The 11878-nt window shown below is 43.1% G+C and overlaps 1 protein-coding gene across 1 annotated transcript in view; it reads right to left on the reverse strand.

The window, feature by feature from the left end:
• UHRF2 (ubiquitin-like with PHD and ring finger domains 2, E3 ubiquitin protein ligase) overlaps window positions 1-10638 on the reverse strand; it is an 82983-nt gene extending 72345 nt beyond the window's left edge. The window contains exons 1-2 of the mRNA XM_008578826.1: window positions 10139-10638; window positions 3943-4176 (exon numbers count right to left, since the gene is read on the reverse strand). Coding sequence (XP_008577048.1) covers window positions 3943-4176; window positions 10139-10291 — 387 coding nt within the window. The 5' untranslated portion in view covers window positions 10292-10638. The remainder of the gene's footprint in view (window positions 1-3942; window positions 4177-10138) is intronic.
• Window positions 10639-11878: the final 1240 nt, after the last annotated feature.

Consider the following 11878-nt stretch of genomic DNA (forward strand, 5'->3'; position numbering starts at 1 on the left):
GGGGGGGGCCATAGGCCTTAGCCCTGCCCCCCCCCCCCATCTCCAACCAGCCCAGCGATGACCACCAAGCCGCCACAGGAAGCACCCCAGGCTCCCAAACCAGGGCACTGGGGGGCCTCAGCCACATACCCCCAACACCCACAAGCAGCCCAGCAAACTGAACCACTGCTGGAAGCCCCCTGGTCTCCCCTGCAGGAATGAGGGCGGTGCCATGGGCCTCAACCATGCCCCACTCCTTCCTCCTTCCACCCTATTTCCTTCCCCCTTCCCTTCTCCCCCTCCCACCCAACTGCTCTGCAACAATAACTTAGAATGTAAAAACAGACCAAGCCAGAGACCAACCCCTCCTCCCACAACCCGGAAAGGAACACCCCAAAACACCACTTCCATGTGGATGGCCCATGACAGCCAGCACAATAGCCATGGCTGCTGCAAAAGTGGCTAGACACAACCACCACCATGCAGATGGCCCACCAGCCACTTCAGTGCACTGACACAAGGAGAGTCACCAACAGAGACCAAAGAAAAGAGGATGTCTCTCACCACAAAGCCCATTCTAGAGTGACAGAAGAAACATCTGCTCTACAATAATAGTGGGGGACATGAACACAGCTCTCTCAACACTGGACAGATCGTCCAGGCAACTAATCAGACTAACCATTACTCTTTCAGAAGGAGAGAAGAAATCTAGGGTTATCAGAGGTGGGCGGGAGGCGAGGGGGATGGGGAGATCAGATAAGAGACATAAAGAATAAGCATGATTTGTAATAATATATATGCTAATAATATTGATTTGATCAACATATGTCAACCTTGAACCCAAAAACGTGTAATCAATTGTGATTCAATTTTTAAAAAGGAAAATAAAAAGTAGAAAGAACCATTTATAAAAGCATCAAAAACAAAGCTACCAGAAATAAAGCAAACAAGATATGTAAAGAGAACTAATTAAGATGTCAAAGGTCTAAATTAATGGAGAGATCTGTCCCTCTCATGAACTAAAACACTTGACATGATAAGGATGTCAATTCTCCAAGCTGATCTACAGATACAATCCCCATCAAAATCCCAGCAGATATGCAAAGTTTTGACAAGCTAATTCAAAAACTTATATGCAAGTGTTAGAAAGCCAAAAAAACAAGACACCCCTGAAGAGGAATGAAATTTAGGAGATGGGAGAAAGGGAGATATCAAGACAGTTTATGTCTTCACTACTTACAAGACTATGAGCACAGATGCCTTTGTCAAAGATCAGATGGCTGTAGGTATATGGGTTGATTTCTGGATTCTCTATTCTATTCCATTGATCAGTGTGTCTGTTTTTATGCCAGTACCATGCTGATTTTGGTTATTATAGCTTTGTAGTATAGTTTAAAGTCAGATAGTGTTATGCCTCCAGCATAATTATTTTGCTCAGGATTGCTTTGGCTATTTGTGATCTTTTGTGATTCCGTATAAATATTAGGATAGATTTTTCCACTTCTGACAAAAATGTCATTGGAATTTTGATGGGGATTGCACTGAATCTGTAGATCACTTTGGGTAGTATGGACATTTTCACAATGTTATTCTTCTAATCCAAGAGCATGGGATATCTTTCCATCTTCTTGTGCCCTCTTTAATTTCTCTCAACAGTGGTTTGTAGTTCTCGTAGAGATTTCTCTCACCCATGGTTAACTTTACTCCTAAGTATTTTTTTGGTGGCTATTGTAAATGGGCTAGCTTTGTTTTCTTTTCCTGCATGTTCACTGTCTACACACTGGGCAAGAGACTGCCTCTTTAGCAAATGGTGCTGGGAAACTGGATATTCATATGTAGGAGAATGAAACTAGACACCCACCTCTCACCATATACCAAAATCAACTCAAAATGGATTAAAGAATTAAATATACATCCTCCTGTCTACACACTGGGCAAGAGACTGCCTCTTTAGCAAATGGTGCTGGGAAACTGGATATTCATATGTAGGAGAATGAAACTAGACCCCCACCTCTCACCATATACCAAAATCAACTCAAAATGGATTAAAGAATTAAATATACATCCTGAAACAATAAAACTCCTTGAAGAAAACATAGGGGAAACACTCCAGGAAGTAGGATTGGGTACAGAGTTCATGAATACAACCCCAAAAGCACAGGCAGCCAAAGGACAAACAAATGGGATTATATCAAACTAAAAAGCTTCTGCACAGCAAAAGAAACAATTAACAGAGTGAAAAGACAACCAACAGAGTGGGAGAAAATACTTGCAAAGCATACATCTGACAAAGGATTAATATCCAGAATACAAGGAACTCAAACAACTTTACAGCAAAAAAAACAAGTAACCCAGTTAAAAAACGGGCAAAGGAGCTGAACAGGCATTTCTCGAAGGAAGATATACAAATGGCCAACAGACACACAAAAAACTGCTCAACATCACTCAGCATTTGGGAAATGCTAATCAAAACCACTTTGAGATACCATCTCACTCCAGTTAGGATGGCTAATATCCAAAAGACTGAGAATGATAAGTGTTGGTGAAGTTGCGGAGAAAAAGGAACCCTCATACACTGTTGGTGGGACTGCAAAATGGTGCAGCCTTTATGGAAAATGATGTGGAGGTTCCTCAAACAATTACAAATAGATTTACCATATGACCCAGCTATTACACTGCTGGTTATGTACCCAGAGGAATGGAAATCATGTTGAAGGGATACCTGTACCCCCATGTTTATTGTAGCACTATTTACAATAGCCAAGAATTGGAACCAGCCGAAATGTCCACCATCAGATGAGTGAATAAGGAAAACTTGGTATACCTACACAATGGAATACTACTCTGCTTTAAAAAAGAATGAAATACGGGCCGAGCGGGGGAGTGCAGCTCCTGCAGCGCTGGGAGCGCAGTAGCGCTCCCGCCGCGGGTTCAGATCCTATATAGGGATGACTGGTGAACTCACAGCGCTCAGAGCGCGGGCAGGTCTCAAAAAGGACCAAAAAAAAAAAAAAAATGAATGAAATACTACCATTCACAGCAATATGGATGGACTTGGAGAAAATTATATTAAGTGAAAATAAGCCAGGCACAAAGAGAAATACCACATGTTCTCACTTATTTGTGGGAGCTAAAAATAAACAAAGGGGGTGAGGGGAGAAGACAACAATCAATTCCTTGAACTTGTCTTAAGAAGTGAACAGATATGATGTTGATGGGGAGGAGGGGGCAGAGGGAGGGGAAAAGAGGAACTGGTAAAGGGATACGAAAAACAACTACACTGTGTATTGATAAATTACAATAAATTAAAAAAAGAGTATGGGCACAGGGATAGACAAACCAATGGAACAAAACAGAGAGCGGTTTGGTAATATCCTGTGAGTGAAGGACCAGCACTTCTATTCCTAGATAGAAATTTATAAACACATGTACCAAGATATTAGAAGGTTCAAAACAGCTAAGACTGGAAACAGCCCAGATATCTACTAATCATGGATAAATATACTGTCGCATGCTAATGAAGGAGTGAAAAGGAAAAATACAGCTATATGTAGAGGACCTATCAATTGATGTTGAGAAGTAGAAACTATATAAAATTCAAATATAGACAAAAAGAGATTTAAAGAAAAACAAAATGATCATATAAGTCAGAATAAGTAGTTTACCTCTTAGAGGGAGAGAGGGAGATGTGTTCTGGAAGGGGCACACAGGAGGCTTTAAAAAGGTACTGGCATCATTTTACTACTTAATCTTAGTGGAATTACACAGGTGTTTGCTTTATTACTCTTTAAACTGGACATATACAATTTATACATTCAGCAATTCTTAAAGACTACTTTAAAGTATTAACAGCGCAATCTTTACTTTCAAATGATAAACAATGTTTACTTATTCACAACATCCTCAAAAGAACAGATATCTGTACTCTCACAACTAACAATAAGACTGAAGAGGACAACATACCTTATACAGTCCAAAGCCAGGATCAATAAGACAGGCACGAATTGACGTAGATGGCTGACTGGAAAGTCCCACCCTTGAAGTTTTCTTTACTTTAGGTGGACTTTTAGAACAGGGTTTGGCCTGTACATCAGTCTGTTTAGATGTGCTAGGAAGATCAGCGTCCGCTCGAACTAGTAGCTGAATTATATCATTCAGTCCAACATCATAGTCAAATAAAGTATATCCATTTTCCAGCTGAAAACAAAAATCAAAAAAAAAAAACAGATATTAAAACGCTTCTCTCAAAACTTTTCTACGTCTTTAGTTGTCCAAATGTCCTAACCAAACTATTAAAATAAAATTCATAGCACTGCAGTTTAGTGGTTTTAAAGCCATTCTTATTACTCTATGCCCTCTGAAGTCAGCATCTTCTCTGGACCCCAATAAATTCTTAAGACTCACTCTATATTAGCTTCAGGGAATGTTGCTAGCCATTAAAACCAAAAATGAATCACTGCTGTGACCTCATGACCTAGGGAGAAAAACTTTAAACTACATTTAATTTCCTCACCAAGTTTTATTTTTTATTTTTATTTTTTTAAAAGATGACCGGTAAGGGGATCTTAACCCTTGACTTGGTGTTGTCAACACCGAGCTAACCGGCCATCCCTATATGGGATCCGAACCCGTGGCCTTGGTGTTATCAGCACCACACTGGTGTTATCAGCACCACACTCTCCCGAGTGAGCCACGGGCTGGCCCCCAGCAAATTTTATTTTAATGATCAGTGCCTGAATCCACTATAGGAAAGAAAAGGTGAATTTTGAAAGTTAGTTGTGTTATGACCTTGTATTCACAAAGACATTAAGTCATCCATTTTATCTTTCTGAAACACTGATGAAATGTTGTAATTTTTTTCTTTTAATCAAACAGGAATAATTATTCTTGCTCATGCTACTTGCCTAAAGTTCTCTAATTCTGTTCATCTGTAAAGATCAAGTCTATCATAAAGTCTTCCAGGATTAAGAGCAAATAAATTATCTTGCAACTCACCCATATTTTGGCAAGGGTTATGGGTTGAATTATGTCCTCCAAAAAGGATCTGTTGAAGTCCCAATCCAGAACACCTTAGAATGAGACCTTATCTGGAAATAGGGTCTTTACTGAGGTAGTCAAGGAATTTTACAAAAGAAATACAGAACGTATTGATATGGCTGAGTTGTGTCCCCCAAAATTTATATGTTGCAGTCGGTAACTCACCAATATCTCAGAATGTGACCATATATGGAGATACGGTCTTTAAAGAGGTAATTAAATTGAGGTCATTAGTGTGGGCACCTTAATCCAATATGACTGGTATCCTTACAAAAAAGGGAAATTTAGACACAGAGACACACATGGAAAAGGCCACATGACTGAAGTGATGCATCTATAAGCCAAGAAACAGGATGACCCTGCTGACACCTTGAATTCTAGCCTTTAGAACTGTGAGACAAAGTTTTTTTGGTTTTTTTTTTTTTTTTTTTTTTTGGTGTGTGTGTGTGTGTGTGACCTGTAAGAGGATCGCAACCCTTAGCTTGGTGTCGCCCGCACCACACTCACTGAGCTCACTGAGCGCACCGGCCATACCTATATAGGATCCGAACGGGTGGAGGGAGCGCCGCCGGAGCCACAGGGTCGGCCCAAATTTCTATTGTTTTAAGCCATCAGGTTTGATACTTTATTACAGCAGCCCTAGGAAACTAAGTCTCCATTCTCCATTTTCTTTCTTTAAAAAATTCAGTTGGTTATTTCCCTATGATACAGCGAAACAAGAAAACTAAACTTGAAAATCAGAACTATCATTTCCTCCAAAACTTAACCAATTTTAAACATTGCTCATTTTTCCCTCTTTATATATAATACATGTAACCATTCACAACTTTCTAACACAATAAGACCATATTTGAGAAGCCAACCAAAGAATAAAATAATTATAAACCTATTAATGTACTAGATCAGTAAATTAAATACAAGTGCTCCAAGAACACACCTACAGTCCTGCACATTATAAGTATTCACATTCGTTAAATAAAACAAGGGATCAAGAATGTCAAATTTCCCCTTGGGGGAATTAAATTAGATACTATCTCACAGGTTAGTTAGCATGTTTAATCTAAATAAGCCTAACAAGTATCCCAAGTCAGGAAGCAGATAAGCCTTACTGGGATAGAAATGTTCCAATTTTAGTATATGTGCTGCCGAAGCGAGCACAAAGGGATAGAAATGTTAATATTACTTTATTAAGGGGGTAAAAAAAGAACTCTAGTCCTGAGCTCCTGGGGGGCAGGGGGGGTGGGGGGAGCAGGAGGGGAACTCGGGGAGCAAAAACTTCATTCACACACCTTCATTTTGACATTCTCCAATAGCCAAAAAAAAAAAAAAAACCCCCAAAGCAAACTCCACATACACACCCCAATTCTGGAAGAGTTGAAAAAAGTACAACCTAACAAAACTGATCAATATGCTACAATTTTAAGTGTTTAAATTAGAAAAGTAAAAAGTCTGAAAGAGTATAAAATATGCAAATTAACTGGTAGGGCACTCCCCAAAATAAAAATAGTAAAGTGGTAAAACAACTGGAAACTTGTTTCCATAAACATTTTTCCACTGAAGTTTGATGCACATGATTCAGAGGGACCTTGGGTACATTCCTATACTCAATCCCTCTGACTAGTTTCTAACTAAATGATCATCAGGAGTAAATAAAAGCAGTTTCGAATGGTACTCTTTCTAAACTTGGTTTGACAGGAGATGTCTAAAGTCAGAGTGGAATAATAAACATAAGGCCCTGTAATAAAAGTTGTGTCCACAATAACTTGTAAACACCTTTCTCAAACTTGCTATGAGATTTTTTTTTTTAACCAGAAAAGGATAAAAAAAAAAAAATTAGCTTTCAATTATTTATTTCTTTTTAACCTCCTCCTTTCTCAATTCATAGGCACCCTTCCCAGTCTTCCTAAAATAGTGATTATTACCCATTGCATAGCAAGCTCCACACAGCTTTATTCCACAAAGCTTCACATACTGTGAAGAATCGTAAGGAATGCTAGAATGACTTACTTGAAAAATACTGAAGTTCTTCCATATTTAATGAAAGTTCAGATTAAAAGTTCTGTCACTCAAATTATGCTCTAAGTAGGGAGAAACAGATGGGGTTATTTGGAAATTACAAGCACCTATGAGTTTCAGGCATGTAATTATAATCCCAACATCTGAGAGAAGTATTTGAAAACTGCCATACTAGAAAAATGGGAAATGCAGCATTTACAGTACTGGAGATGCAAGAATGGTTGGGATTTTTTGTCAGACCACACTCTTGGATTTTTACTGGGTTTAAAGAAGAAATCAGAGGTAACAGGAAGAACTGCAACAGCGAGGCAGAGGAAAACTAGGAAGCAAATACCAAGTGGCAGTGGCTGAGAAGGCAGTGGGTAAGTCATTCTCAAGGGCCTACTGACAAGGGATGCAGTTGGAGGGCATAAGTTAATAAACGTATCTTTCATTATATAATACATGAATATATACTTTGTGTGTGTGTGTGGCTGGTGTAGGGGGATCTGAACCCTTGGCCTTGGTGTTATCACCACCCAGCTCTCCCTATTCCTTTAAATAGGCAAATACCTTAGTATTCTGCGTGAAAACAAAGACAACTTAGTTTTTCAACTATGGTTCATGCCCCACATCTGCCATCTATTCTAAGGTCATCGCTATAGTGGTAATGAGGGAAAGAGAGGAGGGGAGAAGAAATCCTAAGTAGGAAAAGCACTAGATTCTCAAATTTAGAGACCCAACAACATAACTCTTCTTTAAAAAGACTCAATCCTCAGGGTGCCTCAAATTCAACCTCCTGGATGAGAATGCCCAAGTGAGATTACCCTACTCTAACCAGAACTTAAAAAACCTTAATTTTCACCTGTGTTGAATGAGGGTCTCCATTTTGACCCTCAAAAGTAGAGTCAATTACATTGCTTGCCTCTCAAATTTAATCTGCATTCAGATCACCTGAGGCCCTTGTTAAACTACAGATTCTGCTTCAGTAGGTCTGGTTATGAGGCTCTCAGGTGAAGCTAATGCTGCTGGTCCTGAGAACACAAGGACATACTTTGAATAATAAGAAAGTAGGAGACAAACTACCCTTCGACATTTTCAAACTCTGGAGTTCCTCAGAATCTCCCAGGGGAGCTTATTAAATTCAACTATTCTGGGGTGAGCTGAGCATCTATAATAAATATCCACAAGTGATTCTGATACTCAAAGATTAAAAGCAGTAGACCTAACATACAAACGGGGAGAGGGATGCCCCTTAAAACTAGACACAATTTGTTTTTATCACATTTTTCACTATTCGGCAGTAAAGCATCTTGAGGAAGTGATGTCATCTTCTAAGGAACACAGTTATTTTACAGGGTAAGGACGGCTCTGTGATGCCACTCCAGGAGCTGTGTGCTAGATACACTACCCTGACCATTAACTGTGGCGTTCCAAATATGAATGGAGAAAATAATCACTGCCATGGCTACTTGTCAGCTCTTAAGGAAGTGACCAAAGCTGGCAGCAGCGTCTTCCTTTTCTGTCTCCAAGTCAATGGCTGGCACCAAAGGTCTATTCCTCACTGGTCTGTCAGCGGGCTGAAGAAATCAAAGTAGTGAATTATCCACTGTCCTAGGGAAGAAGTACAAAGGTTGCTATCCTCAACAGTTTTTTCCAGAATCTGGAACCAGCTTCCTAGTTTACTGAAAGTCTGCTTTGCTGACCTGAATTTAACCCAATTCCTAACTTTTCCTCAAGACAGACAGGTGCACATATTTGATAATTAGACTTTAGGGGTGTTGCCCAGGAATACATTCTCATTCTTCACTTCTATCTCTGGTGCTGGTCTCCAGGTATCCCAGGAATTCATCTACTGTTGTCCCTAACAAGAAAATAAAATTCAAGATTTGATTACATGCTTTTCACCTTTGACCAAAAGGAAGAAAGGTATCAGCCGTTTTAGGCACAGAAATACACGTGCAATTATTTCAAAAGCAAACCTTACAACTAAACTGATCACCTGTTTTTCCAAGTCAAAAACACTAACAAGTCAGTATAAAACTGCGAACACAGATGGAAAGTGCTATAACATTTTAAAAAAAACAAAAAAGCCCGGCTCTTTCCTTCCTAGTGTGTAATTTGTTACTCTGAAATTTCTGGATAGTCTTCGAAGCGTAAGTCTGCTGAAGGGGAGAAAAAATATTCCTCTCAAATACAAATGTAGACGACTTCTACAGAATCAAAAAGAACTACATTTATTTCAAACCACAGGACTGAAGCCAGACTGTGGTCTATCAACTGCAAGACGCCAACTTTTTAATGGATTAACAACAAAAAGACAAAGACAGGATTCTATGAAGGGTCTGGGGGTCTAGGTGTAGACTACGAGAGACTTGCAGGATAGGAAAAATTTTTAACTGGCCAAATCACGGCCACATCATGCAACTACCAGAGACGCCCACAAACACCCTCACCACCAAAAACACTTTCAATAATACCAGTGGCTATGCCGCAGTGCTATTTTAAAAGTTTGAATGAGGGGAATATTAGAAGGTGAGAAGTAAGAAGGGCAAGACAGTCTTATACTCCTTTCCACTCTGCCTGTCCCTGGCAGTTTTCACCCCAGCCTCGCTTACATCAACCCAGGTCTCTAACCTCCCAGATAGATTCCGAATCTAGGAGAGAAGGTGAAAAGAGGGAGCAGAAGTTCTGGAAACCCTTCGAATCTTCAGCGTATCCAAATCCTTCCACAGTGAGGAGGCAGAGCTAAGGTTCTCATTCCTGAGAGACAATGCCGAGTTCCCCCCCTACTATTTGAGAGCCGGAGACACAGAAGATCCACGGAAGCGATGCGAGCCCTCAGCCGGGTCAGCGCTGTCCAAAGCCGGAGGCGCCAGTTCTCCCCTCCCTCGCTGTAGCATGGCCACCAGAGCCCACTGCTCTCCCCAGGCCCGCGAAGCGCGGGAAGCGAGGAAACCCAAACGCCCTGTGCCTGCGGCCGCTGCCCCACCACAAAGAAATGGCGAGGCCCTCCGCTCTCGGGGCGCCCCCGCCTCCTACCCTGCCGGACACGCTTACAGTCGGGGCTGGCAGGGCCCCCACTGCGTCCCCCGGAAGGGCCGGGCCCCGTACCAACTGTCCTCACCTGCTTGCCCCGGTAGAAGAGGCGCTGGCACTCGGGCCGCACGTCGAACAGCGCCCACACCCGCTCGCGCAGTTCTTCAATCGTGGCTTTACGAGACACGTCCTCAATGGTGCGCGTCTGGGAGCCGTCGATGGTGCGAACCTGGATCCACATCTTGGCGCCTGCCCCCTTTGTCTCCCCCTGTGCTCCGGACACCGCGCCCCGCCCGGCCCGCGCCGCTTCCCGGGCTGCTCCGGTTCTCCGCGGCGGGCGGGCGGGCGTGCGCGCGCACTAGCGAGAGAGACTGACCAGACGCCGGGCCCGACAGGCGGCTGCGACGACGACTCTTAGACCGTGCGCCCGCCCAGCCAAGCTGAGAAGAGCAAACCGGAACCAGTCCCAGACACTGCTGCAAGCCACCGCCTCACAAATAGGAAGAAGCCATGTCTGCGCCCCGCCGAGTGTTTACTTATAGAGCTGTAGCTCCCACATGGAGGTCACGGCGCCAACGCAGATCTCGCGAGATCCGCACAGGGCTCCGCCTTAAAGAGGTAGCGGCCCGGGAGGTGGTTACAGACCCGGGGGAACTAAAGTGGGCGGGGCGGAGAGGCGGGACTGCCGAGAGCCGTTACTTGCCCCACAGCCTGCGCCTGGGCCCTAGGCACGTCCTCTAAGCCTCGGGTTATGGCAGCTTAAAAGGCCGCCCAGGGCGGTTGCCCTTCTAGGTCCTGGTTTCTGGGCTGAGGGGGCGAACGACTTCTCTGGCCTATCCTATACGATTCTCTGGTGTCAAAAACACACCAAAAATAGGAAACGTTGACGTGCACTTGTACTATCATGAAAAGGGGGGCGCGGGCGGGCGCGGCCTACGCTTCTGAGAAAGCACGAAAGAAAAAGAGCGTGGTCCACCGCTCTCTGACAGCGCCCGCCACGCGGCCTGGTGGGGCCAGTCGCCCAGGAAAGGCTCTAGGGACCCTTCTGCTTCGCGAACACGTTTCCCGCCCGACCCGAATGCTGCCTTCGCCCGGAAGCCCGCTTCCGGGGGTTTCCCGCCGCTAGGCCGAGGCGGCGGGCCCAGGCCCACAGGCCGCGGGTCCTGCTGGGATCGCTCTGCCGGGCGGGCCGCGCGAGCCCTCACGGACCGCCGGCCCCGGAGGCGCCAGTGCCTCCGCTGGGAGAGCCCCTGGCGAGACCGGATGTTTCCGTTTGTCGACCTTTCGCGTTAGCTGTGCCTTTGGCCTAAGGGATTGCGGGTTTGCGGAAAACATAAGTTATGCAGAACTACACACCTCCGACGAAAAAACTTCCAAGATCCTACTAGAAATAAATTTTCAGTAATAGGCACATTGCAGCTCTACCTAACGGGACTTATTTTAAATGAATTCATGGCTTCGTAAGGGAGAGAGCATATGAAAGCAGGAAACAAAACGACTTGGGCTTTATATTCGTTTTTGCCAAAATCGGTAACTTTATTCAGACCGGTGCTAATTATTCCCATAAAAGTAGAGCACCACTTTTGTAACAACCAATTTAAAAAAATCCGCAAGCATAGACAAGGCCAGTAGTATAATTTAAAAAAAAAAAATGGCCCAGCAAGGGCGGTGCAGAAAAAATGGAATACATGTACATATTTCAGGTCTCTGCTATTGTTGAAAATTTCACATTCACCCAGAACCTCTCATTGTATTGAATCCTGAGTATTCATTGTATACATAAATGCGGTGAAAGAAATACCTAAAGGGCATTTATGACCTGCCCCAA

Source organism: Galeopterus variegatus, unplaced genomic scaffold (assembly GCF_000696425.1).
Source record: "Galeopterus variegatus unplaced genomic scaffold, G_variegatus-3.0.2 Scaffold1768, whole genome shotgun sequence".
NCBI lineage: Eukaryota > Metazoa > Chordata > Mammalia > Dermoptera > Cynocephalidae > Galeopterus > Galeopterus variegatus.